This window comes from Neopelma chrysocephalum, unplaced genomic scaffold (assembly GCF_003984885.1).
Source record: "Neopelma chrysocephalum unplaced genomic scaffold, ASM398488v2 Primary Assembly neopelma1_26, whole genome shotgun sequence".
NCBI classification, from domain to species: Eukaryota; Metazoa; Chordata; class Aves; order Passeriformes; family Pipridae; genus Neopelma; species Neopelma chrysocephalum.
The window spans coordinates 14,101,787-14,127,824 of record NW_020897695.1 but is presented as its reverse complement, the minus strand read 5'-3'; the positions used below and the strand labels follow the sequence as shown (position 1 = coordinate 14,127,824).

The following is a 26,038-nucleotide window of genomic DNA, read 5'->3' as shown; positions in this document are numbered from 1 at the left end:
GAGATGTAATTAAGGTAGCAAAGGCAAAAGGTTACTAATTTAGGGCATTTCTATGGAGTAGTGCTTAAATTATAGGTTTTATACAAAATGCATGGGCCAATGCACAAGAAAAAAATCCAATTTTAACGGAATGCAGAACAAATTAACATTTTAACATTATAATACTACTCAATTGTATAATGGGATTTTGTTAAGTGTCACAGAACAGAAAATAAAAGTAACACTCCAAGGTATGCTTGTTAACCTCTTCAAGCTGAATATATTACGAGCCTACTGACAGCAGTAAATAGACCCATTGTGACATGAAAGACTCTGAATTCAAAGGCCTTTAATAGGTGTTGCTTTTTCTAAGCAGACTGGCCTTAAGAGTATAAACAATGAACAAGATAAAAATAATGTTATCCATCCCAAATACTTTCAAATTTCCTAAAGGGAAGTGCAATACTTCCTTTAAAAATACCATTTAAAAACTCCAGTTCCTGTGATACATAATGTCTTTTTCTCTACTCCTCCTACCCATATTACAGGAACTTAGCCTGGTAAGTATAGCCTTCAGCAACCACACATACGGTTTTCTAGGCTGACCAAAAGGCTTTCTGGAAAAATAAGGATTAGAGCTGTTTCAGTCAAACCCTGTCACCTCAAAATTTCAGCATCCTGGTTATCCATCCAACAAGGGACTCAAACAAGCACTTAATTTTAAGATATCTAAATAACAGCAAGTCTGTATCCATAACAAATTGCCAATATTAAACCAAGAAATTTGCAGCCATAAAACTTTGCCAAAAAACTCAAGGTAAGCAGAATGGACAGAACATTCTATTTAACAAAAGCTTTAAAACCGTATCTCTGTAGTTATGATACTCATCATTACTGTCTTCTTCCCTCCTGACTTCCGAACCTCTCAGTTCATTACACCAAATTAACCACCTTTTTCCTTTTCATCCTGGTTTAAACTATCCACAATGGAATAATTAAAGGCTTTACAATGTAGAAACACCTACTCTGTGGAATTTAAGCACAACTGAAATATAAAATAGATTTGTTGAAAGGCCAACTGGCAAGAAGAAATGGGAAAGTTCTTTTCCCTTTTGTTTTTGTCAATTTACAGATTTAACCAACAGTTTAGCTCCAACATAAACTGTAACTTTTATTAAAAAGATCTAAATTGGGAGATTGACCACACAAGTTACATTTTTCCTCAGAGTGGTAGTGGCTAGAGCATCAGCTCTGAGCTGACTGCAAGGAACACACATACAAAGAAACAGATTTATTTTTTTTTATAAAGCATTTATACTATTTTTGATTTTTTTTTTCTTCGGGAATCCAATCTACTACTATACTGCCTCTGGTAAGTAATACCACACAGAATCTTAACTGAGCTGACCAGGAGTGTGCAGAGCAGGGGACTGATGATGTGACGTCTATTCCTACCACTGACATTAGTCTATACAAGTCATTTTGGACTAGCCATCATCAGTGACTAAATTAAATTTCACACCTGCAAGAGTACCCAAAAAAAACAGAACAGTAATTCAGATGCTCATTCTCTATATGTTAATGGAAATAAGTAGTTGTACAGACTGATGTAAAATACTTTTAGCTTAAGTTTGCAGACAATATAGCTTGATATTGCTGGGTTTACAGTACAGATACAACAGTAACCAAATCCACTTCAATACCCAATTCACATCAAGATCTGCAAGCATTAGATGAGTAAATAATTTAGTTCATTTGGCCATCAAATATTTATTTCCCAGGTGTTTTTAAATTTTGTTTTGGGGGAGAGACATCTTTTTGTTTTGTTTTAAACCAGAGTTTGTCACAAAATGCTATTGAATTACACAAATTGTGTAGCTCTCCCTCTTAATATTTATTGCTGGTATAATGAACACATAAATTAACATGAACACAAGCATTTCACTGAATCCAAGTATCAAAGTCTGTGAAATATTTACTCAGTATGAATCTGAAACCAACATATACTTGCCATCGATCCACAATGCAAAACTGCCATCTATTGCACATCAAAGAAATCAGTATCGTTTATTGTGAGCTTGCACCAGAAAATTATCTAATTCAAAGTTAATTCAGCTACCTGAAGGCACTGCACCCAGGTACACCCTAGGAAAAAAAGTACAGTAGCCACCCAAAACCAGACTATTCAAATTACATCACAAGCCATCAAAAATGGTCTTAGTACTGCATGCGGAAATCAACCAAAATGGATAATAATTTAATATTCAATTAATTTATCATATCTGGACTATTCATTTAAAATGAGAAATTTTACAAAGATCATGTATGCAAACTACCAAAGAAACCACTGTAACTTCTACCAGATATGCTCACTAATTCTTAGCTTATTGCTTTTATGCCTCAAATGCTTTTGTACTACATAATTACAGGGCTGATATAGAAAACTTTCTAGGGAGCACGAAATAAGAGTGCTGTCCATCCATGAAGACAGTATCAATTTTTTTTATTCAAGTTTTGATTACACTACTGCATAGCACTTCTTCTCTTGTCTGTGGAGTACATTTCTCCCAGTGAAAGAGCCTGTCAATGATTTAAGCTTCAGCAAGGGTATCTGGTAATTCAGGTTATCAGATATGACATTTCTTTCAAAAAAATAAAACTCATCAGTATTCCTTTCTTTTGGGAATTGTAGCCAACTGGTGTCATTTTCACTCATTCAAATGCATACAGGTTCTTTCAGCCCCTATAGAAAGCCCTCACACATGGTCTGGTGAGCTCATATTAGTATGCAGATATAAGATCTATCCCTACAAAGGAATATTATTTCTTCCCCTTTAAAAAGTCATTAGCCAATGCAACAAAACATGCCAGAGAATGCTTACGTCACAATAAGTGACATAAATCACTTCCTACTATTGCCTTTATACACCAGGCGGTACAATCTGTCCATACCCCTGAGGACTGAATCATAGTTTGGGGAATCTTCCAATAGGTCACATTGGTGCCACAGGTTTAAAGTGGTAACTGCAGCCTAAGTGGAGTGGGGGGTGTGGGGGAAATAATAAAAATCACACCTTTGGTCCTTTACTGATTTGAATGAAGCAGTGGGTATTCAAAGCTGGCTATTCACAGGTTCAAGAGGAGAAATTCAGTAGATGGGGCTGTAGGGTATAGCACAGCATAGCTGGAACCCTCCTCTGTGGAAAATGTGACAGGTTAGACTGAATGCAGTCCAGCAGACCCCAGTTGAGGCCCTTTGTGCCACATCTACACACACAAGGACATTTTATTTCCAACTTCTTTCTCTTGTGATGGCTGTAGGGTTTCCAACTTCTACATGTGTCTAACTCCCTCCACAAAAAACCTTACTATATGAGTATGATATGAACAATATTACCCATTTGCCCCACAAACTGACTAAACTGAAGACTGTCCTGCAATGAAGCAAGTAATTGCTACTACAGACCAAAATCAGAAGATTTGTGCCAGCCATCCTAATATTTGCTTCCCAAGCACAGCTAACTACTTTCAGACATTTTTAGAACACATCTTCTAATAAAAAGGGGTTTTGATGACATTGTAAGTATTCTACTGTTAAAGTTAAAAAGTCTTAAGGAAATGGAAATATAACGCCATGTGAACACCAGTAAAATAGAGAATTTTAATTATATGTAATAGCCAACAAGCTGCTTTTAGTGGCTATGAAAAAGCCACATTTAGCCGAAACAGCAATAAAACAAGAGAAGTTAAATATAACTCCTCCAAAGAACAGCATATTTATTCAAGCCAAAAAGAGCTAATTTATACTATGGGTGTAGCTCTCACTGACATTATCTGGGGAAAATGACTATTACAGGAGCGGGTGTGATATACAGCCCTTGAGTCATGCATGATAAAACCTAATGGTTTTGCTTTGAGGTAAAAGTCCTTACTAATCAAGTAATGAATCATTCCCAAAATGTCAAGTTCCTGAGGCTGTGTGTGTCAGAAGTGCCATTCAAGAGAGAATACTCAATCATTAATGAACGCTTCTGAGATTTTTATCAACTGATTAATAAGCAAGGAAAAGAGTTAAGGGGCTTGAACAAAGAGTTAATGGACCTTTAATGACATTCCCTGTGTTTTAGTGAACAGAACATATTGAGTTTCATATACCACTGACTACAAACCACTAACGATCAAAGTGCTCCACACACTGCAAGTGTTAAAATAATGCAAGGAACAGCACCTATGCTTTCAAAACATTAGGAAATTATGTTTACTTAGTAATGCACATACTTACTTTGTATAACACCTAGCAATGTATTAAATTCCAGATTAGAAATAAAGAGTCTGGCTTCCTAAATCGGTAGATAAAAATGAGTTAGGGAGAGAAATGAGGATATTATTATATAGTATATTAGGTGCTGGACCTGTTTATATCAACTATCATGGAAGTAAAATTCTGACTCTTAAATACACAACACTAAAAAGACACCCGGGAACAACTCTGAAGACTCAAATGAATTATGTGTAGTTACACAAGTACATATGAATGTACACATGTACACAAACACCTACATCTGAAGAGGGCAGAGGCATCTGCCTTCAATATACTCTTCATCTTTGTGCTGACATCATTATGAAAATATCAGAAAGAAATTACTCTATCTAACAGCCCAAAACAACCAAGGATTACCAACCTAGGGTATTTCCAGCTCCCTTGAACAAAAAACCTGACCATACAGAAGTCAGTTCAATCATGTGAGTCTGCAACCAAACCCCAGAAATAACAGACTAAAAAACCAAATGGAAGGGTATCATTTGATAGCTGGGGGAATCCTATTCTGAGAGCAGAGAAAAACAGGAAACAAACAGAGGCAAAGAGGGGAGATCTCAAAGGAAGCACAAACGCAGTCACAAGATCCAAATCTCTTGCTGAAGACATGAAAATAAGTTAGAACTTTTCAGTTAGAGTGGCTCTCTTTTCCACACAGCTGTATTCATGATAACAAGAAAATGCATGTACACATGCACACTTTGAAATTCCTTCACAGAATTTAATTATAATGTACTGTTAGTGTCAAATAGACATGTCTTCAGTAGTGAGGAAATTCAGTATCAGGAACTTGACAAAGCTGAAAGAGCTGTCACCAGTCTAAGTTAACCGGACTCCAGGAAACTCTGAGCTGGAGAGATACCAAATACAAGATTGAACCTAGACCACATACCTAGAGACCAAAAGACAGAACACCTAAAATACTGCTAGTCACAGCACCCAACATCACAGCAAAAAGCTAACAGAGCCACAGAGACAGGTGCAGACAGTCACAAAATTGTTCCATGCCAGCAGGAAGCCAGGAGACCACAAACCACCTCCACCTTGGAGCCACTACATTAGTGCAGTGCTATGAAGAAGGGGTATTAGTAAGTTTTTTTTGTTCAACTTTGATACAAGTGCAAAGCTTCCAGATTACATCATATTCACATCTAGCTGATGTTGAGCACAAGCAGAGCAGATGCATGACAATATGTCAGGCATAAAGGCAAGGACTTACACATTGGGCCAGAACCCCGCACCTTATAACCAGGCTCTCCGGAATAACAGTGGCTTAAATCAGCTAATGATCTGTTCCAAAAAGTGGTCAGAAGTGTTAGACAAGAAGGACAAAATATGCTAACATTTAGATACTTGTCAACTGTTAGTGGAAATATTAGTTTTCATATGAAATGCTAAAATTTCCAAGGGGAAAGCATATGATTCAGAGGATACAATTCAGAATCAAATAGTTATCTCAATTGTGTAATGATTTACACCCAAAACTAATTTTGTCTGACAGTGTCAAATCCTATAAAATGCACAAGAACAAGCACATAGTATTTTAATGCATAAAATACTGCTTGATGAGGTTTCAACACTCTAGCTTAATCACAAACCACAATAAAAGAGAGACATAACATGCAGGATCAGCAACACTAGGCAAGAAATTCCTCACAAATGTCTTGTTAAGTAAGATGTGCTCAAAGTTAGTTCCTTTAAGTTCTGTCCAAAATTTAGATTAATTACACATTCTGCTGAAACCTCAAGAAACATAAATATTTAGCGCACTTCCCGTGGTGTCCTAAATTATGTCCAGGGATGAAAGAGGTTTGCTTTTTCTCCATATATTTAGTTTTGAAAGTTTGATGTATAATAGCTTTCTCTTGGAGGCTTTTCTAAAAAAAAATTTTAGTTAAATCTTTAACATGAGTCGAATGTTCTTTCAGCTGCAAATCCTACATGCTTTAATCATGTCTTGCTCTAATTTTTTTTCTTTCTTTGAGAAAAAGGGTACTGTAAAGTTACCTTTAGATTTGATTACCTAAATGTCAGCTTTCAAGACCAGAACAGATCCTGTCATGTAGTATAGCAACTCAGAGTCACTCTGAAAATGACATGGGATTGAAAGGTTCCAAAACGATCAAACCAGTTCCCAAAAAAAGTTATCCATAAACAAAGAACAAACAAGGACACTTCAGTACCAATCCTGTGCTGTAACATAAAAGTGTGGGCTAGTCCTAAGTTTTTGCATTTGGCATTCATAGAACAATTGCTTCAATTTCATCTCAAACACACGAAATAGTCCATCTTTCTGTTAAAATTATGCTACGTCAGTGAAACAGCTGTGTAAAAAAGGTCACAAAGTTCTGAAAATATAAGAAGCGGTTTTCTTCAAAACTTTCATATGAAATGGAAAGGGCAATGCCTATGACATTACTAATTAAAAGAACCAATGCACTCATTTAGAGACATTTGACTTCCAAATCTTTCACAAAATTCATCTGTTTCTTTAGAACTCTCCACTGAATTCTCAAAGATCCCCAACAAACATCCAGGGCTGTATATGCAAGGGGCAGCTCACATCACAGACCTCAAGGAAAACAGCTACCCTTACATGCAAAAGTCACAGCTTTCTCAGTCACAGGCAACAAATTTCTACAGTTTACTGCCATGTAAAGAATTAAAATGGATTCTCCTGATGGCATTGCCTTCTTTATTCTAAATGAGGAGTCACGGTATCTCTACCTGGAAGCAATTTTGTTTGTTTACCACTTCTAACAGACTGACGGTGAAATGCTACACTTACTTTCCAGAAGGGAAAACAGATGAGGGAAGTTGCACTGAAAAAAAAAAGACCTCTAGGAATTATGTTATTTTCTACTACCTGTAAAGAGCAACCTATGAGCATCTCTTGAAATCTGAAAGACTATTCAAATACTTTTCCCCTTGTTTCAAGAAGAGATTTTAAAAGAAAAATTCAGAACTCAAAAGATGCAAGACCAAGAAAAGCCAAGATAAATAAAAACCATATACTAAAAACAGCAGAATGATCTGGACAACTTCTAGTTGTTTACTGAGCAAGATCTAGAAATCACATTGAAAGCCACTTTACTGCTGCTTACAGCCAAGTATTTCTGAGAGACAGGTTATTCAATAATAATGTAAATAAGATGAATGTGACTGAATAGCTGAATTAGGAGAAAATAAAGGGAATAAACTGTCAGCATCAATTAGTTCTAGAAGTTCTGGTTTAAAAGTGTGTTGGGCCCTCTCAGTAACAGAAGATGGTCTCAAATGGATAATGTATTATATGGAAAGAAAAGATAAAATGTCACACTGATCAAAAATAAAGACCTATTGTAAAACATGTAGTTCTTAAGTCTAGATGTCCAAGGTTATGCAACTGTGCTAACCATTTATGTCAAACTTGTTTTGTCAGTCTATTCCTAGTAACTGTCACTTCCATACAAAATTTTACAGTAACATGAAGAGCTAGAAATCATTCAGTTTCACTATATATTTTTTTAATTAGCAGACAGAGAGAGGAGAGACACTAATAGTATGTCTACTAAGACAGAAGACATCATCCATCTTGTCTGGCTAGGTGGCTGCTGCCAGTCAGCACTAATTCACTGACTTGACAGTGCTCAAATAAGCAACTGTCAGAGGGGTGCTGGGGCCAAGGGCAAAAGTTTAGATGTCACTATTAGAAAGCAGACCCCTGGTGGCCTAGTGGTTAGCGTGCAGGACTTTCACTGCTGCGACCACGGGTTCGATTCCCCGGTCTCCTGGCCTGATGGAGGTCGTTAGCCCTGTGTGGCCATCCATCTATGAGAAGGACACTCTAAACAAACCTACGTCCTGAGGACCTCACTGCCATTGTCCAAGCTTCCTTGGCCCCGGCAGATGAACCTTAGGATTAAAGGGTGGGCTCAGTTCAGCGCAGGCTGTGTCTCACCTAAAAAATCCATTGCGCAGGCTGGAAAGGTAAAAGACCTTTCCCCAAAATCTTCGTTCGCGAAGATGGGCCATTATTATTATTACTATTAGAAAGCACAGGGTGGGGATGAAGAAGCCTCAGAACATGGGGAAACCTGAGATACCGTGCAATAATGGTATCAAAGAATAGGAAAGGAACTATGTTTACTACATGTGATGGAAGTGTGGGGATACAGGACAAATTGTTTTGTATTACAATAAAAAGTAGAATAAGAAAGAAAAATTATGAAGCAATGCAAGGTAGAAGTGATTGCTTTGTCATTACATTCTTTTTTGTAAACTTGAACTGTTCAATCTTGTCTCAGATTCATGTCTTAAGTACTTAAAATTGGTTAAAGAACAGTTAGTGCCTTAGGAGAACTCCACCCCAGAGTTCAAATTCATCCTTCCTCCTCTTTCCCTAAAGGAATGTAACTGTGGTAGGCTTTTAAACATGGTTACAGGGTTAAACATAACTACACACAGCTAGTATTGCTTATATTCACTAGGATAAAATCCATGTGGGCTGACATAAGAAATTGAAGCATCTCATTTTTATGACATTTATTAATTCCACCTTGTACCTGGAAATCTAAGTAATGTTTGCCAAGAGTAAATGCATGAAAATTACGATTTCAGGGCAAGAACCTGTAGCTACTGCCAAACTATGATTTCTTTTCTAATATGACAGAAAACACATTGTAGACATAAAAGACCATTAAACTACACTTTAAACCAATAACATGTCTCTAGTAGGGGAGTATTATACAAAGTACATGCTGTTTACAACAGCTACCATAAATTTGCTGCAATCTCATTCCATATTTGAAGTCCTTTAAACTACAAAACATATATGCAATCTCAACTACCGTTCGATTGCTTTTAAATTTATCTAATTAAAATCCTTTCTTAGAACAAGTGGTAGTAGCATGTCCAACTGCACTGCTAAATTTTTTAATCAGAGATCAAGAATTTGCATATATTGCAAATTGATTTTTCCATTTTTTTTCATAGCACCTTCCTACAAATCATTCTTAAAGATCATAAGAATAACATTTCCTTTTTCTAACATACAAGACTAAGTATATAACAGCTTTTCTTTTCCTTCCAGAATGGAACACCTGATGTCACTATTTGTTAACTGTTGTTACTACTCACTCCAATCCATTTAGATCTATAATATTACTTAAGAAAGACAAATTCTAAAAGAAAATATTAAACAGGGCAATAAAACCGAAAGCAAGCTTTTTGTCATTGCACAAACCAATGCCTGCTTATACATTTCTTCATTATTTTCAAGTTGAAAAGTAAAGCTAAAGTTTCCTTACAATAAACCCATCAGTAATTTTATTGTAGCACTAAATACAGCCTGCCTTGTTGCTAGTGTACAAGGATTAATGCAAAAAACTAGTTCATAAATAGAAATGCTTTTTACTGGAGAATCAAATGCAGCCTGATTAATATTTTCTTGTTTAGCAACTATAACTTTGACATGCATTGTACGTCTACCTACATATCATACAAACACAACTGTTATTTGAAGTTGAAAATCTGAAAATTAACATTTACCATCTACTTTAGTTGTAAAATTCAAATCAGTTCAGCAATTTGTAACAATTTACAGGGGGGCAGAGAAACCATACAGAATAAATTTACAGTAGGTATTTATCACACCTCGGCAATGAAATTACATCAGTTGTATATTCATTATTTGATTTGTATTTAAAAGGTTGTTCACACAAAGGTCATACATCTGCTCCATAACTGTTCTGATAAAAGGAAATACAGGAAGCAATAAGAGGCACCTTTATATATCCTAGGCTATAACAGTTATTCTATGAAGAATGTAATTGATATAGTGCTCAAGTCCTGGAGATTCTGTGTTAAAAAGGCTAATAAAATCACATATTCAAATTAACTGGAAACTCCTTTCTGTTCTAGATGAAAAAGTTTGGAATGTACTATAAAACCAAAACATACACATTTCCCTTCTGCCTACAAAACCCAATGTAAAAAGCAACAAAACCTTGCTTTGTACGTTACAATTACTTTAGCTTAAAATGAGGGGATAAAACAAGGCAAATTTTCTCATTATAAAAATATTTTATATAAGGGAGGAGATGAGATTCTCAGACAATTATATGAGAATAAAAATTGTATTTACTTCAATGTCAAAAAGCCTACATGCTTAAAAGAATTTTTGGAGTGAGACTTCATACTGTTCATATTTAACCAGCCTCATTATTCCTCTTCAGAAAACTCATTTGCCATATTTTGAATACCTCAACTATTTGTATTAGACATAGTTGTTCAAATAAAGACAGAATTTGATACTGAATTAAAGAAAACAAGGTCTTTTCTAATACAGAAAATGCATCATTGAGCTATTTTATTTCACTCCCACAGCAGAGTCAATATTAAATCCTACCACAGCTCTCACTTTTGAAACAACATATGCAGCAGTGGAGTCTCTATGGCAATGACCATTTTACTACACTTTTTTTGTACTAACAATAACAACATTTCTTTATTGGAAGAGAATTCCCATGAACAAAAGAAATTACAAAGAAAATCTACCAAGAAAAATGTGAGCTTGCTTAAAATAAAGTTTTAACAATTGTGAAAAAATTTAAGCATTTGTTCTCTGAAAACAAATCTTTTTCCTCATTCTCCTTCCAACTGCACTAATTCCAATTCAAAAAGCTCACAACAGTAATGTTAAGAAAAGCACCCATCTAATGCTGGTTTGAAGGATCTTACAAAATAAACTTCTGCAATATGTATCTATTTCAACAACCTGATTTTTGTCATATTCTCAGAATTCATCTTTCAAATCAACTGCATAAGAAAATTTTCAAGCACATCCCAGTTGCTTTTAAGTTTAGAAGCAAAAGTTCTACACAGCAAAAGCAAACTCAAGAGACTTACATTAATCTTTTGGGCTTATTTAGTCATGCCATTTCAAAGTGTTAAATAATAACCCATCTATCATAACAATAGCTAATATTTCTTAAAGCAACCAGAAAATCCCCACTTTCAAATTTAAATCATCTTACGTTAACTCATTCACAGTAAAGACTGAAATAAGGGCAAATCTGACTCGTGTATAAGCATACATGGAAAGGCAGTTTTCTCCAATTTAAAGAAATGTTTTCTTAGATGAAACAGTAAGGGCAAATACTTTTCCTTAATAGCTTTGGGTTTTTCTTGTTGTGATATACAACACTGCATAAAGGTAAGTCTTTTTTTCAGCAAGGAATCTAATTGTAACTCAGCTTCTCAAACAAAGCATGTTAGAAAGTAAAATCAGATCCTCCAACAGAAAAGCAAAAAACACATAAAATAATTTCTTAACAGAGGGAACGCATAATGAAAAAGTGTTATTCTAAAGCAATGCAGAGCTGAGGCAGCAAAAGGAAGAAAAATTGGTTTATTCTTTGTCCAGTACAAGGATGGTTCAGGAATGATTTGTTTTTTTAAACACTGTTCTTCTGCAGCTATCACATTCTGAAATGATTAGAACATAAAACCCCCATAGGAAGGACATGGTCAGTCTCAGACAATTTTGTTGTGAATGTTACACCAGCCAAACCATTCCGCCAGTTTACAGTGTACCATAAAATATTTACACAAGCTATGAACTATAAAATATTTTCACATGAACTGTAAAATATTTACACTATCAACATCAGTTAGGAAAGAATGATGTGCTGTCAAGCTGGTGTGACCCAGGAGTAAAGATTTTGTGGTCGCAGATTAAATAAAACTATTGCAAATCATCTGGAAAGTTACAGGGACTATTAGGTTAAACAAATTACTGCTTCCTGGTCTCTTGGATGGTAAATGTAACCAGGAAAGTACAGCTTATATGCTTTTAGCTAGGTTTTACCAACAAGATAAAGAAGGGTTAGGCTCATAATGAAACTGTACTGACCTCTCTGAATGTTCCTTCTAGCAAGGTGTCCAGATGTTGAAGAGGAGCAGGAGTTTTATCTTTGAATCGTGTCAGCAGTCGTCGCTCAATAGCTCGAAACTGTACGGCCCTTTCAGATAACAGTTCCTGAAATTTTTCAGCATTCAAACGTAGCTGCAATTTAAGGGTTTTCAAGAATTCAGATTAAGGGTCATATATATTGTATGGACATTGCAAATGAAACGGGAGAAGTTTAGTAAAATTTTTGCGACAGAGTGTATTATACAAATATGATGTCATTTATACCAGTTTCATATTTTACACTCCTCGTAAAGCTTATTAACATTTTCAAGAATTATCATTTCCTACTGAATTCAACACTAATTGTCAACATCCAGAATAAAATGTGAAAATGCACAAATATCTCATCAAGAAGCCTATTAACAAGACTAAACTTTCACCACCAAGACCTGAAGGTTTTTTCTTGGTTTGGTGTGCTATTTATGACACATATACACAGTGTATTGGACTTGATATTCATTGTAGTAGAAAGTAAATGGTTATTCCCTTAAGCATGAATAGAAGCACTGGATTCTGTACTGTTCAAATGATTGTCTTTTTCTGAAGTGAAATCCTTTTTTCCTTTTTATGCATACTGATCAGCTATAGCAACAGACTTCCTCGAAGTGTTCACAAAACTTTGAACATTGTATATCAAACGCTCAGATAATAAAAAGTCTTATTTTATCTATTAATCCTCACTTACCAGTACATGCCTTCAACATACAACTGACTAAGGATGAGTCTTTCAGAAAACTGAGATACCTCTGTACAGCTGACATGCCATAACTAGCAGAAGAAACATCAAGACACTCAGCTTTCCACGTGAGCAAAAATGCCCCAAAATGAGCAGAAATTCTCTAAATTTAGAAATCGGATTATATTTAAATATAAGGAAACGTCTTTATGTCAGTACATGATTATGAACAACAGTTCAGGAAAGCAAAGAGAAAAAGAAACATTATTACCTGAGATGCCCCTTTTTTACTACTACTTCTGGAAAAGCTGCGTATTCTCTCAAGTTTGTCAAAAAAGAGTGTGTTGAAACTAAGAGGGATGGGAGCATAAGTACCCACTTTATAGACTATTTAATTCTTTTGGGACCAGATAATTATTGGAAAATTTCAGAAATTTCAAAATAGCCAGCTGCTACCTAACTAAATCCTAAATTATCATTACAGCAATAACACCTATGTTTCAGACTTCAACATATTTAGGCTTCATTAGATTGTACCACAAGCTTATGCTTTCAGTATTTCTACCAGTCACTTAAAAAAACACAAACATTTTGACTTTCAAATTAGTTGAATAACTAGCCATGAGCTAGGATCTAGGTTGACCCCTTAAAAAAAATCCCAGAAAATTCCAACTACAACTTCCATCTTTCTGTATGGTGATGGCTCAAACTCACAGAAAATGTGGCAGCATGAACAAACATCCAATAGTATTTCTCATTCTTACCTACATATGTTGCTTTTACCAAATACACAAGTTTAATAGAAATTTTAAAATAGCTATTCCTTTTCTTTACTGGAAAGGTGTGGGGGGAAAGAATGGATATATTTTATTCTATTAGCTATTTCTACAAGCTATCTGAACTACTGGAGATTTTTCATTGTCATCTGCATAGTCAAACAGGAAAAAGTAATTATATTTCTTTTATATCTGGTTTGGTAAACTTTCTTGAGCCTTCAGTGCTTGATCTGCAAGGGCAGTTTTTTTAGATGCTGAAGGGACTTTCCATATAATTACCAGGATGACTCAGGGGGAAAAAAAGTGGTCATGGTTTCCTTATTACAGAAGAGCAAAACAGCCTAAAACTAAGGGCAAATTTTGAAAGAATTTTACAATTAACATGATGTTAGTGAATGAAGAATCCATGGCTTCTGTACAGGCAGTCAACAGAAGGGCAAATACTGGTTCCTTAATTTGTATCATTTGCAGACTGCACACTGGCTACATGTGCTCTACTAATTGCAAGGGCTGTTTCAGAGGCATACTCCGTACTTTAAAAACCAAATTATGACATTTTTTTCCAGAACTATCTTAGATACAACTTTCTATTTTCTGAAAGCCAAATGCCTGTGATAGCTATAGTTATAATCTGATTATCCATTGTACTAACACACAATTTTAAACTAGCGGAACATTAAGGATTCACATATCATGTAGCATACCTCAAAATGTCGATCAATTAGTTCAAAATATTCTTGCAGAGGAATTGAACCAGAAAAGGTACATGCAAAATCTTTGCAGTTTTGCTTCTTGAAATGTTCCTCTAGTCGGCGTGTGAGCTCTTTCGTTATCAGCCAAAGGTCTTCCAACTGGTCGCTCTGGATCCTATATCGTTCTTTGAGCACGACAGATACAAGACTAATAAACACACATTTAAGCCACATACATTCACTACACAACATAGTTTAGATAACACACAAGTTGAACATGCTAATTGTATCCTAAGTCTACATGAGATTTTCTTAAGAGATACGTGTTCACTTGTGTTAAAGAAACACTTGTATTTTATTGATGTTGGTCCTAAATACTATCCCTTTTGTCCTAATTTTAACATGCAATTGTGTGGCACAAGACTCTTACTTAAGAGCATGGACCTATTCATGAAGAAAAAAAAGCTATGAAGAACTACCACAATAAGGAAACAGGAGAGTTATATGAAATCGTATATGAATATATATGAATATATGAAATCGCAAATATATGAAATCATAAAACAGGCTGTCTGCAATTCTCTGCCATAACAACTTTAGTGAGCTTTTCTCAGGGCTGGAGACAGAATCAGGCTCAATTCACTTTGAACTGTGACTGAGGCACAGTACCTTAAGCATCTGATGCTAACAAAACAGATGGTAACCTCTGGTGGTAACAAACCACCTTTAATGTCTTTTGGAAACGGTTATTGAGTTCTTCAAATAATACACTCAATATCATTTTTATTACATCTCCACTTCCTAGGAAAACTTTTAGTAGGAAAAGTATTAGTCTAACTACTTATAGGCAACAATATTCAGCTTTGATAGTGCTATGCTTCACTCTAGACACAGCTAATATTCTTATCCATCTTCACACTATGGCTTTGTAAAAATGGCTTAGTGTAGGAATGAAAGTGTTAATATAAACCAAAGTAAGAAATCAAATCCTGTTAGCCAGTGTTATCTGTCCCAGCAAATTGATTTAACTTGTCAGATTTTAGTGAATTTCAAAGTATCAGGCTAGTGGAGTGAGATTTTATTTCTAGTCCACTTTTGTATAATCCCCTCTTCGGGTCCCAGGAAATCAGAATTAACTAAATGTTGAGAGGAAAATCATAGAGGCCTTTTAATTATTTTTCTTATTTTTTTCAAACCAAACACAATAACCAACAGTTCCTTATTTGTTTTCATTACATATCTACCAATAACTTATAAAAGAGGATAGACAGAAATGCAGCCACGACAATTTGATACAAAATAATTCTCTTTTTTGCCCATATTAACAAGGTCCACAGTAAATCAAATTAACCAGAATTCTTTAGCACTCGAATGCACTTATTTAAAATTTTCTCAACATTAGTAATTCAAGATCGTTTGACATTAGCACTGGCATCATTCCCAGGATACGTATTTCACTGAATACAGAATGAAAAATTTTGTTTACAGTGTAACAGGAAAGAAGCAAGTTTTATTTAAAAACATGCTTGTTAAAGAAAAGAACACCATCTGCTAAAGATAACATTCAACCTAATATCCATTTTTTAAACACTCACAGTGTAATGGCTGGACCTACTTGGATGTATCATCATACTTTGCCCTAAGTGATTCTTCCTTGAGGGAAATTAGCTCAGATGTTTTCAGGCCAAATCAACAGTCATTCCATTTATAACTGACAATCTAATACATTAATGGTTTTAAATGGACAAAACTAATTTCCGCCAAAATGCATATTTTGTTTCCATACATTGTTTGTTGGTCAATACAAATACAATCTAATTTTACCATGGCCTGAGTAGAGAATACTGCAATTATTTGTTTTACATGATCTTCCAGCTTTCAAAAAAGACAAATTAGATTTAGAAACAGTAAAAAAATGAGAATCTGTAGTTTTACTAAACACATTTTAAACAGAAATACAGTGGAAAAAAAAAGAAATAACTGTGCTTCTGTTCATCCCATGCTTTTATGATGGTTAACCAACTCAAATTAGCTTTTTGTTAAATAAGTTCCATTCCAGAAAGTTACAAAAGATTGTCAGAAAATTATCAATCAGAAAAGCAGGAGACTGAGGAGCACAAATAGGTTACATAGGTTACAAAGTGTTCTAACACTACAACAGGTTGTCCAATGAGCAAAACCTAAATTAAAAATGGCTGCTCTGCCAGTAGGTTATCTGAAGGAAGTCTAGAAGGTTCAGTTCACTTCTCAGTTAGGAAGCCCATACCAGCAGAAAAAAAACCATCCACAGTTAGTAGTCAAGTCTTCTTTACACTTTGACTAAAAGACAGTTTTAAAAAATTTCCCTCAAATAAAACATTAAAATCTAAGTAGCTGAGACAAGCTACTTTTTGATATGTATTTTCTGTCAAGATGTACTTCAGTTTGGGCTTCTTTGCAGCAGTCTTGACAGGCTGAAGTAACATATTCAATTACTACACTGTTCAAAATGGATTAGCTAATACAATTAAAAACAAACATGAAAAAAGACGTCGTTCCTGCCTACAGCTTCAGCAATGAAACCCAACTGAACCTGGAGAGCTTCATTTCTACATGCAGCTTTTCCTATCCAGAACTTAAGGTCCACTTAATATGGGATATGGAAAAAGAGGTCTTCTTCCTCTGGCCAAGATAAACTTCTTTCATGGAAAACCAGAAATAAGGCCTGATCTTTTTTTTTACTTTTCTGAAACACCATTACTTCTAGTCAATATTTATCTACACACATCATTTTCTTTTTGAAGAACATTTCCACAGTGATAATGTTGCATAACCAGTTTTACAAAGTATAAGATCAGTGTTAATTTACATAGCAGAATAAGGACCTAACAAATAATACATAATTTCATCTACATTCCACAGCAGATCTGTTCACTCAAGTACAATCATTTTAGTATCATGACATTCTACCAACAATGCTTTTGTATTATGGATAGTCTCTGTTTGTGAAAATATTCTGAATTATGCTTGAGTATCAGACTTCTTACAAATATTTTTTTTAATCAGTTTTACTTAGGTAACATTTCAAGTAAGCAAATGCTCTCTAAGAACTTCTCTAACCAATGCAATCCAACACATAATATGGATGCTGAGATCAGACTGCTAACATAGAAGGTGGCATCATACTACTCATTTGTTTTCTGAAGTTAGGATTCCCAGACGCAATAAATGAGTAGTCACAGTAGGAGAAACAGATATTTTGAATCTCCTCTGTAAAGGAGGAGTAAAGCAGTGTGGGAAAGTTTATTTTAAGACTGCAAACACTATCCCTAGCTAGTGAATAAACAAACCTGAGAGGAAAAGATTGAGAATTGGGATGGGCGGGTGTGAGATTAAAAGTTATAGCCTCACTAGAAACTAAAATACATTATATAGACATAAACTTTTCCTTACACAGCATCAGAATGCAAAATGAAATCCAAATCAAAAATTTAAACTATAATCCAGAAAAAGTTATTTATAAATCCTTTACATTTTTTAGTTTTTAGAAACTATCAGGTCTGGAAACTTGCATGTCTAGTTAGTTGAAACTGTTTAAGATCTACTATTTAAAGAAATATTAAAAACAAACTAACAATAAACCAGCATGTAAATTATGCATACAAAAACAATACAAATGAATTTGAACCTTAGAAATGTAAAGCAATTCTTGGTACAATGAAAGTTACTCTGCAGATGGTTTCTGTTCTTAACACATTTGATTACATCAGAAAAGGTATTATCTCATAGTTCACAGCTGACACCACCGATATTTATATATCCCATCATAGAAAATGGATTTTTGAAAACAGTAAGGCAGATCATCTTTGTGTCAAAAGAATTTCACATCAACAAACTAGATTGTGATTTTTCACTCAAAACAGTTTTCATAAAGCATTCACACAGTGTTCCAACTGAACTCTCTGCAATGCACAATAGGTGTTCTAGCTTTTCAATTTGTAGTCTGCTGTATTAAATGAAGACTTTGTGCTCTGCTGGCATGGAAAACGCTAAACACAATTGAACTGATTTGGTTCCAATGCACATGCCAAGAAAGAGTTCAGCAAGTTGAGCAGTTGTACAGAGCAAGACACCATAAACTCTCCAAAATGCAGAGCACCGATCTTTTTCAAAGAGCACAAACTCAGAGGTGGCTGAAACGTGACTACTTAATTCACAAACTATTCTATACAAGAGACACTGGACCAGATAACAGCAGAACTGCATGCGTGTTCTGTAAACATAATAGGAAGGATCTTGAATCCATAATCCTATACTTACAAAGGTATACAGGCATCTAAAGATAACAGAGAGGCATTTACTCAGATGTAGAAAAGCAAGGAGGGTTTGATGCCTAATTCAAGTCACAAATTACTGAAAGTCAGTGAAAAGTTAGACACCTGCTTTTTAATCCCTTTCAAAAATTTCAGTAGGCGACTAATTACAAACACAGGTGTTGAAATTCCTTTGGGAAAAGAGGTTTTTCCTTATTATAATAACAGTATTAATAAAAACATTGCTAAAAATTTGAAGAAAATCCATTTTCTTCAGAAAACTGCCACTATATTTTGAGTGTGACTTTTTGTTTTGTCATAAAATTTTGTACCTCCCCTAGTAACATAATTATATACCTGAGAGAGAGATAAGAAATGGTTGGTTAACACTGTGAAACTCCTGTGATAATTCATACACAGCGATTATCCTTCTTCATATGATCAACATTCTCACTTTGTACATATATTAACAGATGATCAGGCCTCTTTTACATTAATACTAATTGCACTTACGTGATGTTTTTGAAGCAAGAAGAGTGGTTTTTGAATCAGTTAAAAATAGAAATCCCAGAGCATTTGCCTGGTCACCCTCAGATGGATCAACAAAGTCTAAAAAAGAAAGTTAAATACAGTTTTCTATAATTTGACACTGGTTTTCAACAAACCTCAATCCATAGCCAGGACTATGTCAACCTTCACACAAGCAAATGAATGGGATTGTTTCCCTTCTTAGGGTTCAAAAGTAATGAATATCAGCAGAAGTTTGGTATATCCCCCCTTCATTCACAGGTGGAAACTGAGCTACACACTGGTTGTTCTTTCCCAGCCTGAAAACAAAAAGGTAGGTTTCTCAGAGGTTCAGTCTGTACCATCTAAAAAAAATTGTGATTAGTGAAGAGCCCAAAGACTACCACCTTCTACCATACGCAAGATCATCTTTAATTCAGATATTTATGCAAAAAATATGCAGAAATTATCATGAAAATATTTCAGTACACTCTCTCTTCAGCTTTCAGCACAGAGCAAAACAAGCATCTACGTTGCTAAAACTAGCTACTCTGCAAAGTTCATGCAAGTCCACCTTTCTTTTCATTCCATGTAGTGCATAATAAGAGTTTAAATGGCTTCATTTTAGAATACCATACTTCAAAAACCACTCGATGTCACATCTACTCCCAAACTTCTCCTAAAATAAGGCAAAACAAGGAGAAGAGATACAACTTTTACTGCATACACCCATAATTCAAAGTTCATTCACAGATCATGTCATAATCAGCATACTTTTTTTAACACTGTAAATGGAATGAACAGAAATCAGAATATTTTAATGTCTTCTTAGTCCAATGGTTTGTGTTGTATTTTCCACAATGCATCCCTAGGTTAAAAATAAAATACAATGTGCTATTCTAAAAGCATTATTGCTTAGCCATAATGGAAGTCCATTATGAAAACCTCAAAATGTAGACATTTGGAAAAAAGGTTCTCTGTTTTAAGTATTACACAACACACCCATTTGAGAGAAAAGTTATATTTACCCTTAAAGTGAACAGAATCATGGTACAAAAAAAGCCAACCAAGCCTTCTCCACTGCTCTCAGACAAATGCACAATATAAGTTTTTCAAAAAGAGAGAAGCAGCCCCACCTTAAAAGTATTGTATTAAAGTTGTTGGCCCACACAGCTCTCAGAAAACTGCTCCAGAACCTTAGTCCTCTGAAGTTCAGGAACTTAATCACTGCCAGACTGAACTTACTCTCAATCACTTTATAAGTCCTGTTTATTCATTTCTTTTTGTGCTAATATGATCATCTAGATCCATGATGCAGCCACAAAATATTTACTGAAGTCAACAATATTCTCTTCTTTTGCCTGCGTTTTATTAAGATAAATGAGTCACTTTCTTTAACTCTCCTCTTCAAATCCCTAGATAACATTCATAGCCTTTTTTCTACACTTCTGAGTTTGAACTAATTTTTATTTAATATCAGCAACCAGCACTCAGTGTGCCAGGGCCTAGTAGCATAATATTAGTTTCCTGCATGGAACCATTTTGTCTAATACATCCTCAGTTCTTATTTGTTTGCTTATGATTACACCATATTATACCACAGAGTATTCCTGTGGTAACATCCACCTCCTCTCTCTTCCAAATTATGAGTACATAATTATAGTACAAATTATTTTCATAACATTACAGTACTCAATTTCATTCTTCTTTTTCCAGTCCCAAATGGCACCTAATTTCTCCTTCAAACTGTTTTAATGTAATTCTGAATACAAAACATAGCTCAGGTTTGCACATCAGAAAATATCGCTAAGTACAAATCTTCTTCTTGGTCCAAGAAGGGTAATGGAATTATTAAATAAGATCAGCTTCAGACCGATACATCAAAAATTCCACAAGTCTTCCTCTAAAGCAACTATACTCCTTCCATACAACATTGACCACTTCTGCTTTACCCTACCCTTTTTTTTTCAAATGAATGCCCATGTTTTCCCTATTACAACACCACTTGTGCAATTTTATGTAAAATTACTTTCTGCATGCATAAAAATTAGATCTATATCATGAAATCTGCAGTTTAACCATAGACAGATATATTACCCCAAGTGAATTATTATTATTATTAAAACATTATGCCATCATTTCTTTCAAAATATACTTTTAAAATATGCCAACATGAGCTTTTTTAATTACTTTATTATTTCACACAGACAAACAATTCCTCTTGGGAAGCCTCTAACACGTTTCCTATTACAGACATACTTAAAAATCTACCTGGAAAAATGGTGAGAAAAGTGACTGGAGGTTTGTTGGTATCAATAGTTAGCTTGTGGTTTGCTGCTTTTGAAGGTTGACATGGAAAGCAAATTAACCGCAAAGGCAGACTGAAGTTACACTGTGCAACTCTCGGTATTCCTGAAATCAGAGAACACAGATTCATTTCTCATGCCCATATTCTGAATACAAGATACTTCATACCACTGTCCTCAAAGAGGTATAACAAGATACTTTTAATATGATTAAGGAATATGTTAAACCAAAAACTATATCAAATTCTTATTTTTTGTTAACTTTTCCTCCTAAAGCACCTTTAAATTTGAATATTTTTAATTAGCTTTTCAAGTGAACATTTTTCCATAAATGGGAAAGCAAGAGTTACTGATGAAATCTACTGCATACTTGTATTTATACCAATTAAAATGCAATAAAGATTAGATTTTATTTAACACTCTAGACAAACAATTGCATTTTAACATACACAACGGTTGTGTGATTATTCCTGATGCTTCAAACACAGAATTGAAGCATGAACATTTTTATCAGGAATATCCAAAACTAAATGCTTTTTAAGAACAGATTTACTCCCTTTTTTAATACTCTTAAAAAACATCTATGCAACCTTCATATCATCTCTCAGAGGTTTATGGCTTAGAAAAGAATGTATCTAATAGAGTATATTACCCAAAAGCATATTAAATTATATCTTTCAATTCATTGCATCATAATAGAACAGAACTGTAGAACAAACTGGCTACTGCCTTGAGTATTGGGATCTATTGTCATATGCAATTTATTCAGAATGGTGCAAGAGAAAAGAGGAAGTTTTAACACTAACAGCTAGAAAAGACATTTGAATGTGTCAAAAATTTTCTCAGATATTGCTGGCATGTCAGCAATTGCCTGATACATTCTATGTGAAAGGCAAAAGTGCAAGTTGCTATGAAATATGGAGTACTTGCTCTTTTGAACAGGCAGATTATGGGGGTTTTGAGACCATTTGATTTTTATGAAGCAGCTACATGAAAACCTAGTTTAACAACAATAGATTTTTAGAGACAATAAAGTAAGTAACTGTCAGAAAAGTCATGAAACTGATAGCTACATAGAGGTTATCAGTCATGTAAGCTTTGCAGGTTAGTATAAAATTTGAGCTCAAACGTTTAATAGCCATCCAAGTAACCCTTTTTGATAATAATTTTGTTTGCTTCTTTGCAGATCTCTTCCAATGAAAAAATTACTTCTAAGACTCATCTGAGGGAAAAAAATGTTACTAGAAGGCTCAGATTCATCTTTCTGGTTGTCAGTTCATTAGGTCTTTTGGCTGGCTCATAATGCCTCCAAGTAACTATTCCACAGCAGCTTGTAAAATACAAGGTCATAGTAAAATGAGCAGAAAGCTCATTCAAACCAAAGACAGGTCCTCAAACTTAGGATAACCCCAGGTTCCATGGAAAATTCCTGAAGGAATATTTGAAAATAAACTCATGACCCTTCAGAATGATTCATTCAACTGGATCTTTACCATCTGATGGGAAAAGTAAAATCTGCTCTTGATGACAACATAACACAAACATCTTACTATTGAACTTAGATGTGGAGACTTATCAACAGGAAAAAATTAAGTGATGAAAGTAGCCAGAAAGACTTTAAACATTTTCATATTTAAAACAAGGTATTTTTCTTCTTTTTTTCAAATCAGCTTTTTCCTATTTAGTCTGCTGTCAGTCTGCCTCATCATGAACATAACTTTTGAATATTTCAGACAAAAGTCAAATCAAAACTAAATCAAATATTATCTAGCTTTGGAAGGTGACTGGGGAGATTTCTAGTTGAATAATCCAAAACAACTATATATAAGAAAAACCAAAAGCTCCAGCAAAATCTATCACTACAGTGAAAACTCTACAAAGAAGTAGCAACATGTGGAAGTCAGAACTTTCTCAGCCCATTGATGTTATGTCTAGTAATACATCTCACTTCATCTACAGTTGTGATACTTTGCATGATACATAATTTTAGCTCTAATAGAGAAAAAAAAAGTGGGGAAAGAAATTCAGATTCTCTTCTAACCTGAAACACAATGGAAACTCTCTAACATCTCATAAAGTACTAGTATGTAAAGGCATACTATGCACTTATTTGATAAAATTAATAAAACAGTTAATGCCTTATAGTTACTATTTCACTTCCAAGTTATTCATTCATTCATTTAATTAAATTTGAAACATAACATCAATGTACATTATAAAAAGCATTAAAAAAAAGCATTAGAACTCAGACCTCCATGTTAAATATTCAGAGAATTGATACTCGTTGCGGTATGCATGACCCTGAATTTAAGTAGTCCTGTGCACCTCACAGTAATCCAAACAGATTTTGGATTCTACAAAGTTTGCTGTGCAGAATCACAGCAATATTCTCTTCAGCGGCAGATTTTCATCTTGAGTAGATATTTCTTAACAAAAACTCCAATTTTTCATTCTTAGGATGTTATTCTTTGAAATTATATACATTAATTTTAATATATTTTAATGATAATTAATTTTGTAAATACTTTGTATAGCAGAAATATGCCACGAGAAAATAAATATTCTTGTCAAGAGTAGTATCTTATTGAGATGGTTCTAGCGTCTATTTCCTGTAGGGTTCACTGAAATATCCGGAAACCAGAAAAGGAAGGGTACCATTAACAAATTTTTATTTACTTTTTACTTCACTTACTATGCTCGAAAGAGCATAAGTATTGACAAATAAGACTCAAATACACATCCTTCTGTGTAGGAAAACTGCAAAACTGAAAATACTCTTTCAGTTGATCTCTAAACCTATGACAAACAACTACTTTACCTTCCCAAAACATGAAGGAATTTGTATTTACTATACATTATTAAAGTTCATAAAATATTTTGTACAAGCACTACATCTTTTTAACACATCTACTACTGCACTGCAAAACTATCCTTCTCCCTTTTTAGTCTATGTATACATAAGCTAACTTTCCAGTCTTGTTTTGTCTTTTAATTGTATCCTTTCCAAGAATCATAGCTACCATGATCACAGCAGAGTTTTGTACTGCTGGTACTCTCAGATAGAAAGCAGCCTTTTAGTCTTGAATAAGATGTTTCCAATGGGAACTGAAACAAAGAGATGTTGTGACATCATTCTCAGAGCTACTCAGTCCAAACAGCATAGCACTAGCCACAAATCCTTAATAGTTGTTCCAGTTGCACTAAACAAAGCTATAATTTAGCTGCCTTAGTTCTTGTTTAAACTTGAAAAAAATAGCTAAAAATATGGTACAGAAAAATCACACAATTGTTCTCAATTTCCAATCTCAATGCAGAAGGCACTTAATACTTTGTAAAATTCCTTTTACACACAAGGAAGTGCAATATATTTCACTAAGAAATGTCTTTACTACTTTTTATTTTCTATATTCACACTTACATAGCATCACACTAAGGATAATAACCTGTAGAAATAATAGCTATAATAACAGCTCCCTTCCAATTCTGCTTTATTCAGCATATACTGTCACTCATGAAACTATTGAAACTTTGCATTTTTTCATTCACTTACCTTCAGGATTGAGCTCTACCATATAACCAGCAATGGGACAAAAGAAAAAAAAAGAATACATGAGATATTACTCAAATAAGAAAAAAAAGAAAATGCAGTAACTGGTTTTTAAGAACTTAAGACACATTTGTTAAGTAGACAATACATAAAGACATGATACTAGCCAAAAACCAGACATGAGACCACATTCATCAATAGTGCAACCCCATCCAACTGATTGACTCATTAAACTTCAGCTGGATGAATCCCAGAGATAGACTGAAGACTGATTTGGTCACAAATACAGATATCTTAAAAAAACAAAAGAGCAAAAAGGCTCTGTTCAGATAAAATGAAGTCACAAAGGCAGTTAATTTTTATTTACTAGTATATTACACTTAAGGATTTGTCTGCCAAGCAACACTAGTATTTGTATGTAATTGAGGGTAAGATCAAGTTCTTTAAAAACACAAGTTCCAGTTTTGTCTAGAAATAAATATTTCAGTCATAGCACAGCCTAGACTATCACCATAAACACAATGTTTCAAGTGTGAAGTGATGTGAAGTAAATGCTTACACAAAAGTGTCAATATTGGATAAGGTACTCAAGACCATCACCCTTCACAGAAGCCCTACATTAACTTATAAGTCTTTCATGTCAGTCTACTCCATTTTTGCTGGCATAGCTCTGTCTTTGCACAGTGAACTAAATCAGCAAATCTGGCTGAGAAACAACTGTTGATTGCATAAGAACAACAGGGGAGGAGGTGCGGGAGCAAAGCCAAGCATTGAGAAGTGAAGAACTGACAGCTTTAACAGGTTTATGCAGCATTTAACTTAACATGGAAGCCCTGCCTAAAGATAGTTTCTCAGTAGCCTGACATATTCACAAAGCTGTGTGTAGAAAACTAAGCTAATCAGTTATGGATATCAGGAAAAAGTTACATATTCTATCACTAGGGTCATTAGGGCATTACAAAATAACGACTTGGTTTCTATCCTTTGGGTT

General features: G+C 34.5%; 1 protein-coding gene across 2 annotated transcripts in view; it reads right to left on the bottom strand.

Moving 5' to 3' along the window:
- The window catches only part of BBS9 (Bardet-Biedl syndrome 9), a 289,338-nt gene that overhangs the window by 205,922 nt on the left and 57,378 nt on the right, over positions 1 to 26,038 (bottom strand). For both annotated transcript variants that reach the window (XM_027675657.1, XM_027675658.1), the window contains exons 15-19: positions 25,051 to 25,065; positions 21,466 to 21,606; positions 19,201 to 19,296; positions 14,408 to 14,580; positions 12,192 to 12,344 (exon numbers count right to left, since the gene is read on the bottom strand). In XM_027675657.1, the coding sequence (XP_027531458.1) occupies positions 12,192 to 12,344; positions 14,408 to 14,580; positions 19,201 to 19,296; positions 21,466 to 21,606; positions 25,051 to 25,065 (578 nt within the window). The remainder of the gene's footprint in view (positions 1 to 12,191; positions 12,345 to 14,407; positions 14,581 to 19,200; positions 19,297 to 21,465; positions 21,607 to 25,050; positions 25,066 to 26,038) is intronic.